Here is a 21,217-nt window from a genome sequence, read left to right as displayed (position 1 = left end):
GCCCCATGAGATGTAAAAGTAAAGGTGAGTGACGAGTTCCCAGTGCCTACGACAAAAAGGGATGTTTTACGATTTCTGGGCATGAGTGGTTTTTACAGGAAGTTCAAATTTTTGCAGCATTGTTTCTCCATTGACTAAACTCTTTAAAAAAAAAGAACAAGAAGCTCAACTGTATATCAGGGCACCAAAATGCCTTCAAAAATCTGAAAACTCTGTTGACAATGATGCTAGTTTTAGCGGCACCGAATTATGACAAGAAGCTTAAATTGGCTGTTGATGCAAGTGATGTGGGTATTGGTGCTGTATTGTTGCAGGAAGATGATGCAGGCATTGAAAAGCCTGTGGGATATTTTTCAAAGAAGTTAAATATTCATCACAGAAATACTTCACCATTGAGAAGGAAACACTGAGTTTGGTACTGGCATTGCAACATTTTGAAATTTATGTTATTAACAATCCATCTAAAAAATAATTGTTTACACTTACCATAACCCATTAAGATTTTTCGGAAAAGTTTCGAAACCAGAATGCTAGGCTGTTTAGATGGAGTCTATTATTACAACTATTTAACTTGCAAATTATACATTTGGCTCGATGAGAAAACTTGATTGCAGATGCATAATCAGGGTTTAAGGTGTAAGGAAGATTGGACATGTGAAACCCGGAATAAAGGACTGAAATGGACACTATTTTTTGCTGAAACCTTGGGTATATTATGTTAATATATGCATCTTATAATGTAATAGTATTGTGTATAGAGATAGGTAGTAATTAATAGGGAAGGGGTTGAGAAAATGAAACTGTCTTTTTGAATTATGACAGTTCATTTTCTAAAAAAAGGGGAGGTGTCAAGAAAACAAGAAATTGTCATATTTTTCATCTGATAATATTACTGTCATATTTCTTATATACTGGAAGACAGGCTGTTGGGGGTGTAAATATGGTAAATGGAGTAAGAACCATAATGTCTGCAAGAGTCTAAAGTAAGAAGTGGCTTTGATATGTTAATGAACCAAGAGGAACTTCAATCAGAGTTTTACATAAAACAATAACAGGAGTACTTTTGAATCAAGTTGTTTTAGTTCAAAGGGTGTCATATGCTGGTTGGAAAATATGTAGGTAAGGTAGAGATAGGATGTTTTTTATAAGTCTAAGAGCTAGGGTAAAGAAACGAGTTTAATCAATTCTGGGAAGAAAGCATTTCTGAAGAGACTGGTTGAGACAATAGAGAGATCAAAGGGAAGGAACGCATTTAAGGAGATACTGAAGCCTAGGTTGGGGTAGCTGCTTAGATCTCCCAAAAGACAGCAGGATAGCTGGTCAGACCTCCCAGAAGACAGGGTGAACAAGGCTAGACTGGGAGAACCAGTTGCTGCCAGCCTCAGAGGACACCCCCAAGGGAAAAGGCATTGTGTGGTCAAAATTACTGGAATTCTATAGATTTTAAAATCTATAAGGATAGTTGCTGAACAGAAAAGGGGAAGATTAGCTCTGAGGGTAGTTAAGATCTTGTGGAACTGTTTTTTTAAAGTACTGTTTATTGTGTGTAGCTATTCTTGTGTTTAAGTGTAATTGTGTTTTGTTTTTTTTAAGACTTTTTAAAATAAATGTTTACTCTACTATAAAATCATCACAAGTAGTTAGAGACATCATTTCCTGATTTCGGAACCTCTCCTCATACTATACAAATTGCAAAAACCATTTTGGCAGCTGTTTCAAGTTTCCCTTTGGGATTTGGGCAGCTCGGCAGTTACCATCAGCCATGCCATAACACCTCCAAATGAATGAATATCACAGGAGATAGCAGAAGTTCTGAGTGGTCAGCAGAGAGAAGAGGCTGCTTGGCTTTGTGAGCTATTACAGCTAGACTTGGGAGGAACACAGTCTCTAGTTGAAGTCTTGTATCCTGCAGCCATCTATGGATTCCAGGAGATTTGTTCTGGCATGACTAGGGAGGAGGAGACATTGGAACAGGCTTTATTGCTGGTGGTGGATTTAAGAAACTCTCCGAAAACTGAGCAAAGTACCTTGTGATGGTCACTCGAAGTTACTACTCTGAGAAGTGGGAATGTGGAAACCCATTGGAAGCTGGGAGTAACTGTCGACTATTTGCTTTAAGGACTGTAATTCTGCGGAGAGTGCGATGTGCGATAAGTATAAAAGGGGAACATTCCTCTTTGTAGTTTAAAGTATAAGTTGCCTATAAAAAGAAAATAATGATCAGCCATAGTGCTTTTAGTTACTTATTACAGTAAAAGTTTTAAAACGTGAAATCTTGATGTGTCCTTCTTTCAGTAATTAACTGGAAGTTCGAATTCCTTATTAAATGTTATCAGTCTCTATGGAGATTGTAACAAAATATACTGTGCTTTCAGTTTAAAAAAATTACAAGTAATTTTCAGTCAGATCAGATCAGATGATTACTATTTGTGGAATAATCTTAAATGGTTTGCAGAGTGACGTATGATGAGGGCAGTGTTCAGAACAAGACACATCTTTGATTTACAACATTACCAGTTTTATTATATGATAACCTCTTTAATGTAATGTTTCTGTAAATGTGACAGTCACATTTAAAATTAAAACAAATCGAATATACCATAAATTAATCATCTATATAGATGGGTTGATTAGTCTTTAAACAGTGAGAAATAGTAGTGAATAAACTACTGCTTTGGGGGTGTGTCACTGGCTGTGATTTTTAGTTGTTCGATAGTTGATTTTATAGAATGTCTTTTTAAGTGTAACTGTTACAGAAAATGTGCTTCTTATTTACCGAGTTTGAGGTTAATCCAGTTAATCTGGTTAATCCAGTTGGTCTGTCAGTCTCAGGAATGAGAAAGAAAACTTTGTTACGACTGAGATGGGAGGAGTGCACAGTCTGTCTCTGGTTCCACTACTCCACGGCTCACAACATATATTTAAATGATTTCTGCAGCTAGCTGTATGGCCAAATATGTGCTTTACCTGTGAATCTCAAAATGACCACTCAATGCCCAGATTTCATTATTAAACAACAAAATTATTAGTTTATTATAAAACCAGACATGTCAAGTAGAAGGCAAAGCTTATTAACATAAAGTATGAAATGTGAAAGTATAATAATTAATCTAAATAACTTAACTCACATACACACATCAAAAGAGTAATAAAATAAAATAGAGGAATTCTGCCAAAAGATTTAAAGTCAATGGTTTGAGGGAAAATGATAGCTGATGGAATCCTTTAAATGGTATCTGGGTTATATGGTTTCTCTCTCAGCACTGGTCTGCGAAACAGTTGATGGCTCTTGCACTTCTTTTCAGGCAGACTTTGAGGAAAACTTGCTGTCAGTCAATTCCAGAATGTAGAGTGACTTCGGAGCAACTTCCAATCACTTTTTTCTTTCAACTGGGTTGGAGCTTCAGGAGCTGTTGTCTTCTTTACCCAAGCAGTTAATCCTCCTTGTTTCCCGAAAGCAAAACAACCTACCAGCTTTTAAAACAGTTCTCCAGGCATGTTTTTTGCCCAAAGCCATAAACCACCATGTGACCCTTTTGTAAACAGTTCACCGGGGTCAAGAGGTTTCCAGCTTCTTTAAAACTGCTTAATTACCTTTTCTTGTAAAATACTATCTTTTCCAGGAACAGCAGCAACCAGAGTCCTTGCATTAACCCTTTAAAAGACAGTGTCTTTTAAAAAACACAAATTCTTCCTGAATGTTCTTAGTCCTTAAACCTGAACCATTTTCTGTGATTAAAGCGTCTATGACAATTTTGAGGACATGGTATAGATTTAGCACAATTGGTTGTGTCTTGGCACAACGCAGTGCTCCAGGAGTTGTGGATAATGGTGTTGCTGCTTGTTGGAATGATGGATGGTAAGGGGAACAGGGTGGTTTCTTCAACTGACAAGATAGCCGTATCGTATTTTGGTTTTAAATGCCAGTGTTCCCATGAATATTTAACTGGAGAATCCATGTTAGGGGATACACTCCAGTGGCAAATACTTTTCCAATGGCCTTGAATTAAAAAGGGTGAATTCTTTGTTGCGAAATTAGTAAAAATTTCATAAATTGTTCTTTCCAATGTTACAAAGGTTTTAGAAAAAAATTAATTAAATCTGATCAGTTATATAAGAACTAAACAGGTTCTAAAACATTTAGTGCGAAAGTGTTTACATATTCCCAGCGTTATAAACATAAATGGTGCTGTTCACTGGAAGGACTTGGATTTACTTGTGACACTGACGGTTATCTTTGAATGCTTATTAATGGAGGTTAAGGACAAATTGATGTAAATTTACTCAACTTGTTAAATGTTATAGCATTATAATCAGCCAACATTTTCTTCAAGTTAAATATTGTTGGACCCAGAGTAGTAACTGTAGTTTGTAATCCTGTAATGAAAATATTTTCTTTTTAACATAAGGCTATTAATTTTTTCGTTAAAGAAACAAAAGTAAGCCCTTTGTTACTCATCCTTTGATTATTTTTAACCCCTCTTCATCCTTTGCTGAGAATCCTGACATTTTTGCTGAGGTATGGTTCATTGAGTGCTGACCAGCCTTTGGAAGTTTGCCCAATGACCAATTTTTATGCGTGATCCGATACAGCAAGTGCAGCAGACTATACAACTGTGGGTCATCACAGCTAAATCAAATCCAACACCTGTACAAACCCAGTATTCCCAGCAGGACGCACTGATCAGGAACAGGAATTCAGAATGATTTATTTCTCTCCCTAGTGCAGGGGCACTGAGACCTACTAACACTGCAACCAAGCTTAAGTAACTGGCCACCATACCTGGGACTTTCCAGGCTGCGTGACTCAGTAAAACATCAGCAGTACATTTACTAACTGAGCCATTTATTAGAAAAGTCATGTCCTTAGGTTAAACGTATGAACATTACATATTTGCAGTAACTTCAAAAAAGGAATTGAAGTTTTTTTTATTCATTTATAGGATATGGCTAGACCAGCATTTATTGCCCATCCCTAGTTGCCTTGAGAAGGTGGTGATCAGCTACCTTCATGCAGTCCATGTGGTGTAGGTACACACACAGTGCTGTTAGGGAGGGAGTTCCAGGATTTTAACCAGGCAACAGTGAAGAAATGGCAATATATTTCCAAGTCAGGATGGTGAATTGCTTGGAAGGGAACTTCCAGGTGGTGCTGTTCCCATGTGTCTGCTGCCCTTGTCCTTCTAGATGGTGATGGTTATGGAGCCTTGGTGAGTTCCTGCATTGCATCTTGTAGATGGTACACACTGTAGATGCTGCCACTGTGCGTTGGTGGTGGAGGGAGTGAATGTTTGAGAATGGGGTGCCAATCTAACGGGCTGCTTTGTCCTGGATGGTGTCAAGCTTCTTGAGTGTTGTTGGGGCTGCACTCATCCAGGCAAGTGGAGAGTATTTCATCACACTCCTGACTTGTGCCTTGTAGATGATGGACAGTCTTTGGAGAGTCACGAGATGAGTTACTCACCTAAGAATTCCTAGCCTCTAACCTGTTCTTATAGCCAGAGTATTCATATGGCTAGTCCATTTCAGTTTCTGGTCAATGGTAACCCCCAGAATGTCAATAGTGGGGGATTCAGCAATGATAATGCCATTGAATTCAGAATGCTTTATACTTGAAAAGGAAAATTTATAGGGTTATGAGGAAGAAGCAGGGGAGTGAGATAAAATTGGATAGTTCTTTCACAAAATATTTACACAAACTGTGTGATGCAATATGTTGCACATTGTCCTTTCACATCTCTGATTCAGATATATTTTCCTGCAGCATCACTTTCAGCTCTCTTACTACATATGTTCAACTTCAGCTGATGTTGACAGCAATTCCTAGTTATTATTCTGTCACTATCATCATTAATAATCCCCATTGGTGCTATTTCTCCTTTTGATGTTACCTCCACCTTGCCGATAGTTATTATGTCATTCCTTCTCATTTACAGCTGCTTTCAACTTAACAGGCCAACCGCTGTTGACCATTCTTAGCTCAACCTCTTGTCTATCTTTCCATGTTCCCATAATATCAATGTTGATGATATTCCCATTGGCTATCTAATAATTCTAGTTGAAAAGCAATTTCAAATGCTTTAAGATAAAAACATTTAAAATCCTTTAATATTTTCTCATCCATATTTGGTTTCTGGTTGTTTTGTAGCACAACTCCAAGACTGTTGAAAGAGTGAGAGTTCTTCAAAACCTACTTACTCAGAAAATTATTTCTTCTTCCATCCAAGGGGGATATTTTCTGTTTTCTTCCTCAACTTGTAAAGTTAAAAAAAAAAAATTATTGTGGACAATGTGGTGTTGCAATGCTTCTTGAACACTGGGGTTTAAAATTAAAAGATCACATTTTTTATTATAGCCTTCATCTTAAAGAGTATCTATAGTGGGCTGGAAAATGCCCCACAAAAATGAACTTTGGGTCAAAATCCCTAGGACCCCTTCTGACGCTCTAAGCATGGGAATCCTGATGTGACACTGGCCTCTGCTCCATCAGAGAATCTGAGCATTAGGTGGAGTCAGCTAGTTGTAACATTTCTGCCAGGCAGCCCCACCAGAATGGGCAAATCTTAGATGCCTACTTGATGGGTGAGGAGGGGGTCAGAGGAGGATGTTTCACATCTGCTTGGGTTTGGCAAGTTGGCATGACTGGCTTTTTGTTGGAAGCTTGCCCTCTTGATACTCCACTCAGTTTAATGCTTGTCTTTATTTTATTAGACAAAGTTATAGTAAAACCCCATCCCTTCAGAAAGAGAGAACAATAGAAAACATGAGTGAGGCCAACGCAGAATGTCATGGATGGAGGGAGTGAGCTTGAAGAGGCAACCCACAGAGTTTTTCATCCTAGACTCAATTCAAGCGGTGGTGACAAGTGGGGAAAATGGGCTTTTACGTTTGCAAAGGGTGGAAGAGAAGGAGAAAGAAAAATGGATAGCAAGATCTCTCTGGGGGTTCCCAGTAGTCAGTCAATTGTGTTATTGGTAGAGGTTTAGGAAAAGATCCACCAAAGTTTCCCGTAGCCTCATGAGACCATACAGGAGAAAAGAGTTTACCAGGAGAGGACATTGAATTATAAAGGGATTCATCAATCTTCATTAATACATGATGGACACACTATTAATAGTGTGATTATAGAGGTTAAAAACTGAGGAACAAACTGACATAGAGGAGACAGATTAGGGGATGTTGGGATATAAATAAGGCATAATTTATGTTTTTAGGAAAGTGTTGATGGATGGTTGCTATAGGAACAAAGCACTTCCAGGTGCACAGTGTGTACATTCCATTCATTGATGCAGTAACAGAGCTATTTGATGAAATAACAAGGAGGATTGATGTCCGTGGTTCTGATTTCTCAAAGGAGTTTAGTGAAGTGTAGTATAAGGCGTGTATGGGGTGGTCAGATAGAGGTAGTACCATTGTATTTTTAGTCAGCTGCATCCTACTTGTAGGATGGACTGGAATCACTGGTCTTCATCTACACCCAACTCTCACTGCTGGCTCCAAGCGCCACATCCTGGCACACCATCTCAGCTGATGGGCAAAACGTAGTGAGGGGAGAGCTGGTGAACATGATATCACCTGGGCAGATGTTGTTCTTGACAAAGGGCGGAAGGATTCCATGCGGCTCAAATGACCATCATGTCCTGCACCATATTATGTGGACTATGGTTGTTGGTATACCAGCAATGGATAAAATAGCAAGGGGAGGAGGGTCCCTTCAAGCCTTGGTCAGCAACCCTCCTAGGAGGGGGAAACTCTGAATCCAAACCGACAGCTTGGAAACCTCACTGCCGCTGCCGTAGACTGCTGGGCCATGATAGATGAGCTCCAGGCTTAAAGGGTAGGGCCAGTCAGCGCAAACTATTCCCCACCTTAAAGCTCCACTGCATAGCCAGGAAGGAAAAAATAAGTCCACCGACTGCAACTCAACAAGAAAGTTCTGTAGTGATGGGAAAGGGGCGAAAACTGCAGGTGCAAGATGACACCGGCAGCTGCAGTTCCAATCCTGCATACAGGTGGCTCAGAATACTGTCCATTTTGATGATGACCTAGAGGTGAAATCATCACCTGGTTGCACCCTGAGTGACTAAGCAGCCTTTTTGATAGGCAACACTGCTTACTCCTGAATTGGAGAGGGGCTTAGAAAAGCTGGCCTAAACAAATGCTCAACTCTCAACCATCCAGTTGGCTTGCCAAGGTCAACAGGCATCTCTTAATGCAGCCAAACTGCAGCAGAGAAAAAACCGCGAACTCCTAACCTCACAGCAAAAGGTGGGAAAAGAAAAAAAGCATGCAGCACCCTTCAACGTAAACTGAGGAACATTCATAATGACTGATGGATCGCACTTGCGGGAAAAACTACACGCTGATACTGGCAACATAAGAAGCTTTTATGAAGCACTAAAATGAAGAGCGTCGATGGCAAGTCACCACTTACTGACAAGGAGCCAGTCCTGGATCGCTGGTCGAAGCATTTTGAAACACTCCTCAGCACCAAGTGCACAGTGTATGATACTGCCATCAACCATCAAAGAAGAACTGGATGACAGCCCAACTCTGGAAGACACATGACCACTATCAATTAGATGGAGAGCAACAAAGTCCCCGGAGTTGATGGAATTCCACCTGAAGCCTTGAACCATGGTGGCCTTGCCCTATATACTAAGCTCCATGAGCTTTTCATGGCCTGCTGGGATCAAGGCAGGATTCCACAGGTTCTTCCAGATGCCGTTATGATCACCTTGTACAAAAACAAAGCAGAAAAGTCAGACTGCCCCAACTACCGTGGGATCAGCCTCCTTTCTGTTGCTGGGAAGATCCTGGCTTGAATACTTATGAACAGGCTTGTGCCTACCATCATGGAAGAAAACCTTCCAGAAAGCCAGTGTGGTTTCAGAGCAAACAGGGGAACACCACAAACAAATACAAGAAAAGTATCGTGAGTAAAGCAAAGGCTTGTGTGTCACTTTTGTAAACCTCACCAAGGCATTCGACACCATGAGTAGAGATGGACTTTGGAAAATCCTTGAAAAGCTTGGATGCCCATCCAAGTTCCTGGCCATGGTGAAACAGTTTTACGAAAATCAGTATGGACAAGTCAAGCAACCTCTTGAGTCCCTTCCAAATCTCCACTGGCGTGAAGCAGGGATGTGTGCTGGTCCCAACCTTATCCAGCGCCTTCTTCAGCATGATGCTGCAGCAAGCAATAGAAGACTTTGAGAAGGGAGTTTACATACACTTCCAGGCAGATGGAGGTCTTTTCAACCTCAAGCATCTTCAGGCTCACACAAAAACACAATAAAAATTCATCCATTGACTTCTTTTTGCTGATGACTGCGCTCTCCTGACCCACAGTCAGTTAGGCCTGCAATGTATAACAACACGTCTTTCTGAGGCAGCACAACTCTTCAGACTAAAAATCAGTCTTAAGAAAACTGAAGTCTTGCACCAGCCTTCACCCCAAGAAGAATATAGACCACCAAGCACTGTCATCGAGGGAACTGAGCTGAATGTCATCAAGCAATTTACCAATTTGGGGATTTTGTTTGATGCCGCCATGGACAAGGAAGTGGACAAAAGGCTTTCAAAAACAAAACAAACAGCACATTAAACAGGCACTACAAACAAGTGTGGAGTAACCACAGTCTCAGAGCAAGACCAGACTCAAAGTGTACAAAGGCGTAGTCCTCACCACTCTTCTGTGTGACGCCAAGTCATGGGTCCTATACTGCCGTCTTGTACACCTTCTAGAGCGCTTTCATCAGCGCTACCTCCGCAGCATCTTCAAGATCTGCTGGCAGGACCACATCACAAACATTGAAGTCCTGGAAACAGCCAACATCACCAGCATCGAGGCCACCCTTCTACAAAGTCAAGTGCATTGGGCGTCTCACATTGCCCAGATGGTCGCCTGCCCAAGATTGTGTTGTACAGAGGGCTGACCATTGGTAAATGGAACAGAGGGTCCTCATGCAAACGTTTCCACAGCTCCTTGAAGTCCCTCTCTGTGTGCTACATTGACCATCGCAAATGGGAAGCACAGGCCAATTGACCATGATGCCCAAAGATGCCACATTGGGAGTGCTACAGATGCTTTGGGACTGAGCGAAGAGCCAGCATGAAAGAGAAAAGGAGAAGAAGGATAGATCCAATTGCCCCCAGCAGTGATTACCTCCACTTGCACTTGCTGATCTACCAGTCACGGATAGGGCTGACTAGCCACCAGCGGGCCTGCAACCGATGAGAAGAAAAACACACCTTCCAAAAAATCTTCATCTGCAAAGAAATGCCAAGAGCATAAGGGTTTGGCACATATAGGGTTAATGTGGAACTGAGTACAGTACCGCCCACACAGTGATGTAAGAGAGTACATGGCCCACACCCAGGGTCAGTCTACTGTTGGACAGAGCTGTGTGTACTAGCAAGCAAGAAGACAGCTCCTAGCTTGAACCCTTAGTCAATAAAGACTTACAGTTAACCTACAAATGACTACAATGATTTCTTCAGACCTACCAAACTGTAATCAACACCCTACAACATAAATACCACAAAATAGGCTTGTTAGCAAAATTAAAACCCATTGGATTAAAGGGGCAGTGGTTGTGTGGATATGAAATTGGCTAAGTGGTAGAAAGTAGTGGTGAACAGTTGTTTTTCAGACAGGAGGCTCGTGAACAGTGGTGTTCCCTAGAGGTTAGTGTTGGGACCACTGCTCTCTTCAAAATATGTATATTATATATGGCATAATTTCAAAGTATGTAGATGACACAAAACTCAGAAATCCAGGAAACAGTGAGGAGAATAATAACAGGTTTCAGGCGGATGTAGACAGACAGATAACATGGGAAACACATGGCAAATACAATTGAATACAAAGAAGTGATTCAATTCAGCTGAAGGAATAAGGAAAGACAAATTAAATGATGCAATTTTAAAGGGAGGGCAGAAACAGCAAGACCTCGGGGGTGTACGCACACAAGAAGATAGCAGGACAAGCTGAAAAGGCTGTTAAAAAGGTATATGGGATCCATGGCTTTATAAATCGAGGCATAGAGTACAAAAGCGAGGAAGTTATGCTAATTAGGCATGAGGTGGAGTAGTGTGTCCAATCTTGGGCACCACTGTTAAGAGAGGATGTCAAGGTTTAGGGAGGGTGCAGAGGAGACTCCCTGAAGAAGTCCCTTTCTGTGTGCCACATCGACCATCACCAGTAGGAAGTGCAGGTCGTAGAATGGTACTAGGGATGAAAGACTTTAGTTACATAGAAAAACTAGAGAAACTAAGATTGTTCTCCAAAGAGCAAAGAAATTTAATTGGTGATTTAAATGTTCAAAATCATGAAGGATTTCGATAGAGTAAATAAGGAAAAACTGCTTCCAGCGGCAGAAATGTCAATACCCAAAGGATACAGATTTAAGGTAATTGGCTAAAAAGAAGAGGCAACTTGAGAAAAAAACAATTGTACTCAGTGAGTTCTTATGATCTGGAATGCACTGTCTGAAGGAGTGGTAGAAGCAGCTTAAGTAGTAACTTTGAAAAGGAAATTGGATGAATGCTTGAAGGGGAGAAATCTGCAAGGCTATGGAGAAAGAACAGGGATGTAATTGTATAGCTCCTTCAAAAGCCATCACAGGCACAATGGGCCAAATGGCACCCTTCTCTGCTGTATCATTCAATGATTCCATGTTTGACAGTATCTGGTGACACTTCAAAAGTAGTTAATTGGCTTTCACATTCTGGGATGCCCTGAGGATGCAAAACAGGCTATATAATTGGAAGTCTTTCTTTTATGGAAAAAGCACTTTAGTTGGTCAGTGTCACCAATGCAATTTACAAGGGGGATTATTTCCCAGTTCCAAAGTGAAATTAAAACTATTATTTACATATGATGGCTGAGACAGGGCAACAAGCCATTTGAAGAGCTCAGATTGTAGGAAATTGCAATAACTACAGATTACTGACTGGATGCATTTACCTCATTCATTGCATCATCAATCTGTTTCAGCTCTTCGTAGCGATCCCTAGAATCTCGCAGAGGCTGTACCATAGCTTCTTCAATCTGTGGGAATAACTAACAGCAAATATGTAATGATCATACAACTCTATTTTCAGTACAAGAGTGGCATGGTGGTCCTGTAATAATCAAATCTGGTCAGGCACAAATTTCATGTGATGTATTATCCGCAGGGCAAACATTTAAGGTAATGAGTTTTAGGGAAATGTCTGTTTCTTGCATTCCCCCCACATTATATAGTCAGACATAGCAAACGTGAGATGGAGGATAAGACTTCCTTTACACTGCCTCCAAAATATGCCTTAGGTCTAATATTAAAGGAGCACAACTTATTGTGTCATTTCCCCTCCATCCCACATGACAAGAAAAAAAACTTGCACCTATGTAGTGCCTTTTGCGAGCTCAGAATGTTTCAAAGTGCTTTCTGCCCATTGAAGTACTTTGTAATGCTCAGCGGCATCCCTAACTTTAATTGCCCCATCATTGGTGGCTGTACCTAGGCCATTAGCTCTGAAATTCCCTCCCTAAAGCTTTCCAACTCTCTTTCTTCCCCTTTAAAGTCTTTGGACATCTTCCCTAAGATCACCTTATGTGGTTTGATGTCTATTTTTGCTTTACGATGCTCTTGTGAAGCACGTTGGACATTCTATTATGTTAAAGGTACTTATATTATTGTTGTAGATTAACAGATCATCAAATTATGCGTAGCAAGGGCCAATAATTGTCTAAATAATTGTTTTAGTGCTGTTGGTAGGGGAATAAATGTTGGGCAGAGCATCAGGGAAATTTCCCTGCTTTTCTTCAAATCATGCCATAGGATCTTTAATGTCCGCTCATTGGATACAGCCTTTGCTTAACATCTCAACTGAAAGCAACTCCGCGGTGCAGCTCTCCCTCAGCACTCCACTGTGCAGCTCTCCCTCAGCACTCCACTGAAATCAGATTAGGTTTTGTGCTCAAATATCCAGGACTTGAACCAGAATCTTATGATTCAAAAGTCAATTGTAATTTTGCACCAACCATAATAGTTTTGATGTCTCTGACTGGGGAGTCAAACTAATTGGTAATTTTGTGCAGTGAAACCCCAAGATTTAGGTTACAATCACCCAGTCTCTTTCACTTACGGCCCTTACATCCAGCAGCGGCAGAGTAGCAACTAAAGACGGTGATGACACATCCACCACGCTATCCAGCCTCCTAAGGGCAGAACCGTGACTATTTCTGAATCAAGGGAGCTTCTCTTGATCTCCTACCATAACTTCAGCAGAAAATTGACCTTATCTTCAAGGTTCTTTCCAGTCTTATGGTGAGAATTGGAGAGATCTCTGGTGGGAAAGTCTAGTTGTACTCATAAAAGAACGTGGCAGAGTGGGATAACAAAGTAACCCAGATTTGCCCAGGTTTGATTTATTGCTTGGCTTCTTGGATGTTTTGAGGGAAATAGGGGTGGTAGATTTTCTTCTGACGCTGAGTGGACTTCTGACATCAGCTACTTTGTTCATTTCAACGTGAAAAATTCATAGACTAATTCAACCAATAGGCTTGATCATGTGTGTCTGGAATTAATGCAGGGGTGTCTTGATTTAGTGCTGTAATTTAACTGAAGATTGGCAAAATTCCCCCCGTGACACAAATGACTAAAAGCAGCCAGGCAGCTTCACCATGGATGTTACTAAATCCTATGGGAGATGGAAGCCTTTTGAAAATTCTACCCTGGAGTAATCTTTGATCTGATCAACCTTAGAGCAGGAGTGCAGTTCCCTGTGGATGTGGAACCTGGGCTCAAATTCAGCTCAGACTGATAGGACATCCTAAGTGATTTCAGTCCAGTTTCTGGTAGGCATGAGCCCACAGCTAAAGCTAACTCTGATAAAGTGGCAATCTTAGTAAGAGGCCACAGAATGAGTCATCTGAGAAACATACAAACTGGTACAGCTCTACCTTGCCCCAAAATACTCAGTAGCCAAAATAAATAGTCATCCAGTTCCCAGCCCTAACACTCCTCACCTTCACCTGATGAAAAGGATGAACACAAAAGCCATTAAACATAAAAACATTGGAGCTGGAGTCAGCCATACGGCCCCTTGAGCATCCCCTGCCAGTCAATAAGATCATGACTGATCTTTGACCTCAATTTCACCTTCCTGCTCAATCACAATATCCCTTATACAATAGCAAAATTTTGCGAATGCTGGTAATCGGAAATATAAACAGAAAATGCTGGAAATGGTAGGTCAGGTAGCATCTGCAGCAATAGAAACAGAGCTAGCATTTCAGGGTTCTGATGAAAGACCTGAAATGTTAACTTTGTTTCTCTTTCTACAGATGTTGCCAGACTTATTGAGTATTTTCAGCATTTTGTGTTATTACTGCATACCCCCTGATTCTCCTAGGGTCAAAAAATCTGTCTATGTCAGCCTTGAAAATACTCATTGATTGACCATCCATAGCCCCAAGGGTAGAGAATTCCAAAGACTCACATCCCCGACTGAAGAAATTCTTCCTCTCCTTATCCTGAGACTATGCCTATGCCCCATAGTTCTAAAATCTCCAGACAGGGGAAACAACCTCTCAGCATTTACTCTGTCAAGCCCCCTCAGAATCTTAAATGTTACAATAAGATTACCTCTCATTCTTATAAACTCCATGAGCGTAGACCCATTTTACTCAACCTCTCATCACAGGACAGCCCTTTCACCTCAGGAATCAATCCAGTGAACCTTTGCTGCACCTCTCCAAGGCAAGTAATAAAGATAAAGAGACCTAAATTGTGCACAGTACTCCAGTTGTGATTTCACCAAAGCTCTGTACAATTGTAGCAAGACCTTCTTACTCTTGCACTCCAGCCCCCTTACAAAAAAGCCCAAAATGCCATTTGCCTTCTGAATTGCTTTCTGTGCCTGCAGTGAAGAAAGGAAGAGATCTCTGATTTAGTTCTAAGATCAAAAGAGGAATTGTATTAATGGTACTGTATTAATTCTTAACTTACTTTCATCAGTGTTTCAAATGTTGGTATCAGAACAAACTTGATGAATCCAATCTGAGCTGTGGGCTTGGTAACTTTATCTCGATCCATGAATGGGGCTACTGGAAGGCCTTCAGATTTCTCCCTATCACTCTGCAATTAAACACGGGTTAACCTTTGTTAAAGATGTATGTCTAGAACGAAAAGTATTTTTATTACTCTGTTTATAAAGAGGGGGGCATTTTAAGGATGAGCCTCAAGTCTAAACCCAAAGCCAACTAAATTCAACCCTAAAACCAACCAAACTCTGACCCAATGTGACCGGTAACCAAATCAATCTGAACTCATATCTCAATTTGAACCACAGAATCACAGTATCTTTACAGTGCAGAAGGAGGTCATTCGGCCTATTGAGCCAGAACTGGCTCTCTGAAAGAGCATTCTACCTAGCCCCACTCCCCAGCCTTATCCCCGTAACCTTGTATATTCTTTCTTTTCAGATAGCAATCCAATTCCATTTTGAATATCTCGATTGAACCTGCCTTCACCACCCTCTCAGGAAGTTCGTTCCAGACTCCAACCACCCTCTGGGTGAAAAAAATTCTTCCTCATATCACCTTTTGCCAATTATTTTGAATCTCTGTCCTCTAGTTCTTGATGTTCTCTTGAGTCGGAACAGTTTGTCACTATTTAGCCTCAGGATCTTGAATACCTCTATCAAACCTCCTTTCAGCCTTGTTTTCTCCAAGGAAAACAGTCCCAACCTCTCCAATCTATCCTCATAGCTGCAGTTCTTTATCCCTGGGATCATTCTTCTGAATCTCCACTGTACTCTCTCCAATATCTTCACATCCTTTCTCAAACATGGCGCCCAGAACTGGACGCAGTACTCCAGATGAGGCCTAATTAATATTGTAAACAAATTCAACATGACCTCCTTACTCTTGTACTTAATGCCCCCTTTTTATAAAACCTAAGATACCTCCTTTAGCGTTTCTCCTTTTATTTTATACTGTCTTTCCATATTCTTCCTGCCAAAATGAATCACCTCACACTTCTCTGCATTGAACCTCATCTGTCACTTGCCTGTCCAATCCATTAACTTGTCTATGTCCTTTAGAAATTCAAGACTACCCTCATCATAGTTGGCATAGTTTCCAATCTTCGTATCATCTGCAAATTTTGAAATCATGCCTGCACACCACAATCTAGGTCATTAATGTGAATCAGGAAGAGCAGGGATCCCAACACTGACCCATGGGGAACTCCACTACAAACCTTCCTCCAATCTGAAAAACAACCATTTATCACTACTCTCTGTTTCCTGTCACTCAGCCAATTCCTTCCCCAAGTGCCTCCTTTCCCTTTTATTCCATGAGCTAGAATTTTGTTCACAAGTATATTGTGTGACTCTGTACCAAGTTAATTTTTTGAAAATCCATATACACCACACTAACAGCGTTGCCCTTGTCAACCTTCTCTGTTACCCACTCAAAAAACTCCAGCAAGTTGGTTAAACATAATTTTCCCTTAATGAATCCATGCTGGCTTTCCTTACTTATCCTGCACTTGCCTAAGTGACAATTGATTTTGTCCTGAACTATAGTTTCCAGAAGTTTCCCTGCCAAGGAAGTCAAACTAGCTGGTCTATAGTTGTTGGCTTTATCCTTGCACCCCTTTTTGAACAAGGGTGTAACATTCCCAATTCTCCAGCTCTCTGGTACCGCCCCTGTGTCTAACGAAGACTGGAAGATTATCACTAGTGCCTCTGCAATTTCCACCCTCACTTCCCTCAGTGCCCTTGGATGCATCTCATCCAGTCCTGGTACCTTATCTATTTTAAGTAAAGATAGCCTTTCCAACGCCTATCTCCTCCTCCTTAATTGTAAATTGTTCGAGTGTACCAGTTACCTCCTATGACGACTTAAATCTTATCCCAAAACTTAGCTGAAATTCTAATGTAGACTCTAATATAAGCAAAACTGAAGCTCTTGTACTGACTCCATTTGGGCTCAGAGCCAAATCTGAACTCGAACTTGAAGTCAAAATATTAACTTCCCCCTGAACTCTAACCAAAGTTTCAAACCAATCTGAAAAACCAATTCAACTAGTTTCGGTCGTTGTAAGGAGGTAGAGGTGCCAAAAACGGTCCAAATAAGGGGCAACAAGAATGTTTTCAAACAATGAGCTGGATTTTTAATTGCACTGGGTTCCCCCACTCCCAGCAAAAAAAAAAACCAGAGGTGATCTTGCCTCCACTCCAGCGGGTTGACCTTTAGGGATCTATTGGCTGTCAGGCTGTTAATTGGCATAAGGCAGGACTTCCACCCGATCTGGGGAGGAAATCCCATCTCTGAGAGCTGCCAGAGAATCAATTGGCCGATAGCTGTCAGCTCTCTGGTCCCAGTCGCACCAGCACATCCAGTCCACAACCATAAGGGGCCAGAGCTGGAGTTTAAGGTAAGTTGGGGGAATTCTCACCGGGGCCAGGCTGGCAGACCCTGATGAGGGGTGGTGAAGGGTATGGGGAGACCAGGGTAGACAGGCCAGAGGGGGAGGGAACCAGGGTGGGGAACACCTTGATTGGGGGGGGGGGGCACTCTGATAGGTCCAGGGGTCCTGTTAAGGAGGCAATCCCTCCCCCTTACCCACCACCAACGTGCAGAGTGAAAACTGCTGGAAGAGACGCTTGGCGTGGGCCTCTCCTGCTGCTGGTAAAATTGTGGCAGGGTGAGCAGATAGGCAGCAGGCACAGTACTCATGGCATTTTTATGGGCCCTCCCCACCTATCAACTGCCACCCAGGTGTGTGGGTGCATAAAATCAAGCCCAATGAAGCTTCAACACACAGTTAGAAATCATCTTACCAAAAGGAATTGTGGCAGACAGAGAGAAATAATTATTCAAATTTTAAAAGGATGTGGATTTAGGTTTAGATGAATTAGAATGTGAGGAAGTTCATATGAAGCATAAGCATCAGTATAAACCATTTGTGTCAAATGGCCGGTTTCTGTTCTATAATTTCAGGTTAATTCTATGAAGACTAGATGTGGAGAAGCTGATTATGCTCAGTCAATATAAGAGTCAGAGGATACATACACATTAGGTAACTTCCTTTGGAATGTACTTTACAGAGTAGCCATTTCACACCAGTTTATGGAATGGACTGATACTGAGTTTACTGAATATTGGCTTGATTGAAGTATTTGAAAAGACATCGATAGTTTACTTATTTAACACATAGTAGAGATCCTTGACACCAAGGCACCCCTGAAATGACTCGGCCAACATGGTAAGACAAGATGCATTTCAAAACAATTCTGTAACAGACATTTAAATGAATTATTTTATTTGAAGAATGTAAAGTGTTTAGAACAAAATGCCAACTAGCATAATAAAAACTACAGTTTTACTACCGTTTGCAACCATTACTTTACTCTGTGCCTTTCACCTGTGTAAAGTATTCTTCAAGCAAGCAGTCAACCCAAGGATCTGCCACTTCTGTTGGCCGCACTTCATTGGAAATATCACAGCATTTGATAAGAAGCATTTTCAGCTTGGAAAAAGAAGGAACAATGCTTTTTTAAGTGAGTTCATACATTTCTGCTTTGGCACAATCTGAAACCATTATTAGCCTTCAACAGTCTTTCCTTTCTGCCAACTTTCAGCTTTCCAAACTTGCCTTAGGTCCTGGCACCAGGAGCACAGTATTTTAAAGTTAATATACTCAGTATACTCAATTTTTCCCTTTATAACAGGGCCAATATCAATAATTAAGCCATATTTTTATCAGGATCCAACTGTGGCCTACTTTTGCTGCTCAAGTATTGAGCATTGGGAAGGCTAATGATAAGGAAAATCGTAGCATAAAAATTTCCTCCCCCAGCTCCAATATCACAGCCTCCAACATCAGAAAAGGAAGAGATTCCATTCCAAATAGACCCTGGCAGAAATTCATGGACAGTATATTCTAGTCCTATCAATATTTCACCTAATCTGCAGCACTTCTGGATGACTGACTCTGGGACTATGCTAAGGGAGGCTACACTTGTAGCCAGTAACTCTTAACTTGCACTCGAAAATGGTCATTCATTAATCTGAATGTTTGTTTTACTTACGCTTATTTTGTGTTCTTCATTCAAGAAGTCAAAGGTGGCTACTTTTGGTTTGAACGAATCCAGTATCTCTCCATGTCGAGCCATGTCTGTTGCTAGGATGAGTGTAATAATTCCCTTTTGGAAAGGCAGGAGAATGGTCAGAAAGTGTTAGAAAACATAAGTCTGGCCTTTCTCAACTGTGATCATGTGATAATGAAGAGCCTCTGATGCAGTAAGTTATTCATGAGCAGGAACATTTGTATATAAAACCAGGAGTAGGGCATTCAACCCTTCAAGCTTATTGTACCATTAATTAGACCATGTCTGATCTGCGCCTCAACTCCATTTATATGTCTTTCATCCATCCTTCAGTACCCTTCTAGCAAAACTCTCTCCCAATCTTGACAACTCCAACTGACACAGTTATTTCAGAATGAGTTCCTGGTTTCCACTATTCCTGTTCATGGTATGCTTTCTGAATTAACTCCTAGATCACAGAATCACAGTGCAGAAGAGGCCCTTCGGCCCATCGAGTCTGCACCGACACGTGAGAAACACCTGACCTACCTACCTAATTCCATTTACCAGCACTTGGCCCATAGCCTTGAATGTTATGACATGCCAAGTGCTCATCCAGGTATTTTTTTAAAGGATGTGAGGCAACCCGCCTCCACCTCCCTCCCAGGCAGTGCATTCCAGACCGTCACCACTCTCTGGTTAAAAAAGTTTTTCCTCACATCCCCCCTAAACCTCCTGCCCCTGACCTTGAACTTATGCCCCCTTGTGACTGACCCTTCAACTAAGGGGAACGGCTGCTCCCTATCCACCCTGTCCATGCCCCTCATAATCTTGTACACCTCGATCAGGTCGCCCCCTCAGTCTTCTCTGCTCCAACGAAAACAACCCAAGTCTATCCAACCTCTCTTCATAACTTAAATGTTTCATCCCAGGCAACATCCTGGTGAATCTCCTCTGCACCCCCTCCAGTGTAATCACATCCTTCCTATAAAGTGGCGGCCAGAACTGCGCACAGTACTCCAGTTGTGGCCTCACCAAGGTTCTATACAACTCCAACATGACCTCCCTACTTTTGTAATCTATGCCTCAATTGATAAGGGCAAGTGTCCCATATGCCTTTTTCACCACCCCACTAACATGCCCCTCCGCCTTCAGAGATCTATGGACACACACGCCAAGATCGCTTTGTTCCTCAGAATTTCCTAGTGCCATGCCGTTCATTGAATACTTCCTTGTCAAATCACTCCTTCCAAAGTGTATCACCTCACACTTTTCAGGGTTAAATTCCATCTGCCACTTATCTGCCCATTTGACCATCCCATCTATATCTTCCTGTAGCCCAAGACACTCAACCTCACTGTTAACCACCCGGCCAATCTTTGTGTCATCCACAAACTTACTAATCCTACCCCCCACATAGCCATCTATGTCGTTTATATAAATGACATATAATAGGGGACCGAGCACAGATCCCTGTGGTATGCCACTGGACACTGGCTTCCAGTCACTAAAGCATCCTTCTGTCATCACCCTCTGCGTCCTACAACTAAGCCAATTTTGAATCCACCTTATCAAATTATCCTGTATCCCATGTGCTTTTGCCTTCTTTATAAGTCTCCCATGTGGGACCTTGTCAAAGGCTTTGCTGAAATCCATATAAACTACATCAACTGCACTAACCTCATCTACACACTTGGTCACCTCCTCAAAAAATTCAATCAAATTAGATGGTCTGGCTTTAACAGTAGGCCTAGGACTCTAGCTTGGTTTGGCTTGCCATGGTCTGAGTGTAACTGTGCAAATCAAAGCATATCTTAGACCAAGTTGAGCTTTGCTCAGACTACTTGGTTCAGTAGTACAACACTTGGCTCTGAGTCTGAATGCCGTAGGTTCAAAATTTCAGGTGAAATGCTGAGGGAGTGCTACATCGTTGTGCTGCTGTCTTTCAGATGAAATGTTAAACCAAGGCCTGATTTGGCTATTTATGTAGGTGTGAAGGATCCCGTTTCACTTTTGCAGAGAAGCACAGGGAGTTCTTTCAGAATTCTGGTCAGCGTTCCTCCCTCAATTAAAACCATCAAAAATTCATTCATCCCATTGTTGCTTGTGGAGAAATTAGGTGCCACAT

At 41.4% G+C, this 21,217-nt stretch overlaps 1 protein-coding gene across 1 annotated transcript in view; it reads right to left on the bottom strand.

The window, feature by feature from the left end:
* Nucleotides 1-3,013: 3,013 nt before the first annotated feature.
* Nucleotides 3,014-21,217, bottom strand: part of LOC144668940 (high affinity cGMP-specific 3',5'-cyclic phosphodiesterase 9A-like) — a 93,184-nt gene continuing 74,980 nt past the window's right edge. The window contains exons 14-19 of the mRNA XM_078531435.1: nucleotides 19,093-19,206; nucleotides 18,426-18,530; nucleotides 15,000-15,128; nucleotides 11,972-12,067; nucleotides 6,199-6,254; nucleotides 3,014-4,377 (exon numbers count right to left, since the gene is read on the bottom strand). Of these exons, the coding sequence (XP_078387561.1) occupies nucleotides 6,207-6,254; nucleotides 11,972-12,067; nucleotides 15,000-15,128; nucleotides 18,426-18,530; nucleotides 19,093-19,206 (492 nt within the window). The 3' untranslated portion in view covers nucleotides 3,014-4,377; nucleotides 6,199-6,206. The remainder of the gene's footprint in view (nucleotides 4,378-6,198; nucleotides 6,255-11,971; nucleotides 12,068-14,999; nucleotides 15,129-18,425; nucleotides 18,531-19,092; nucleotides 19,207-21,217) is intronic.

Source organism: Cetorhinus maximus, chromosome 2 (genome assembly GCF_964194155.1).
Source record: "Cetorhinus maximus chromosome 2, sCetMax3.hap1.1, whole genome shotgun sequence".
Classification (NCBI taxonomy): Eukaryota; Metazoa; Chordata; class Chondrichthyes; order Lamniformes; family Cetorhinidae; genus Cetorhinus; species Cetorhinus maximus.
The sequence above is the reverse complement of the archived record's forward strand: the minus strand, read 5'-3'. Positions and strand labels throughout refer to the sequence as shown.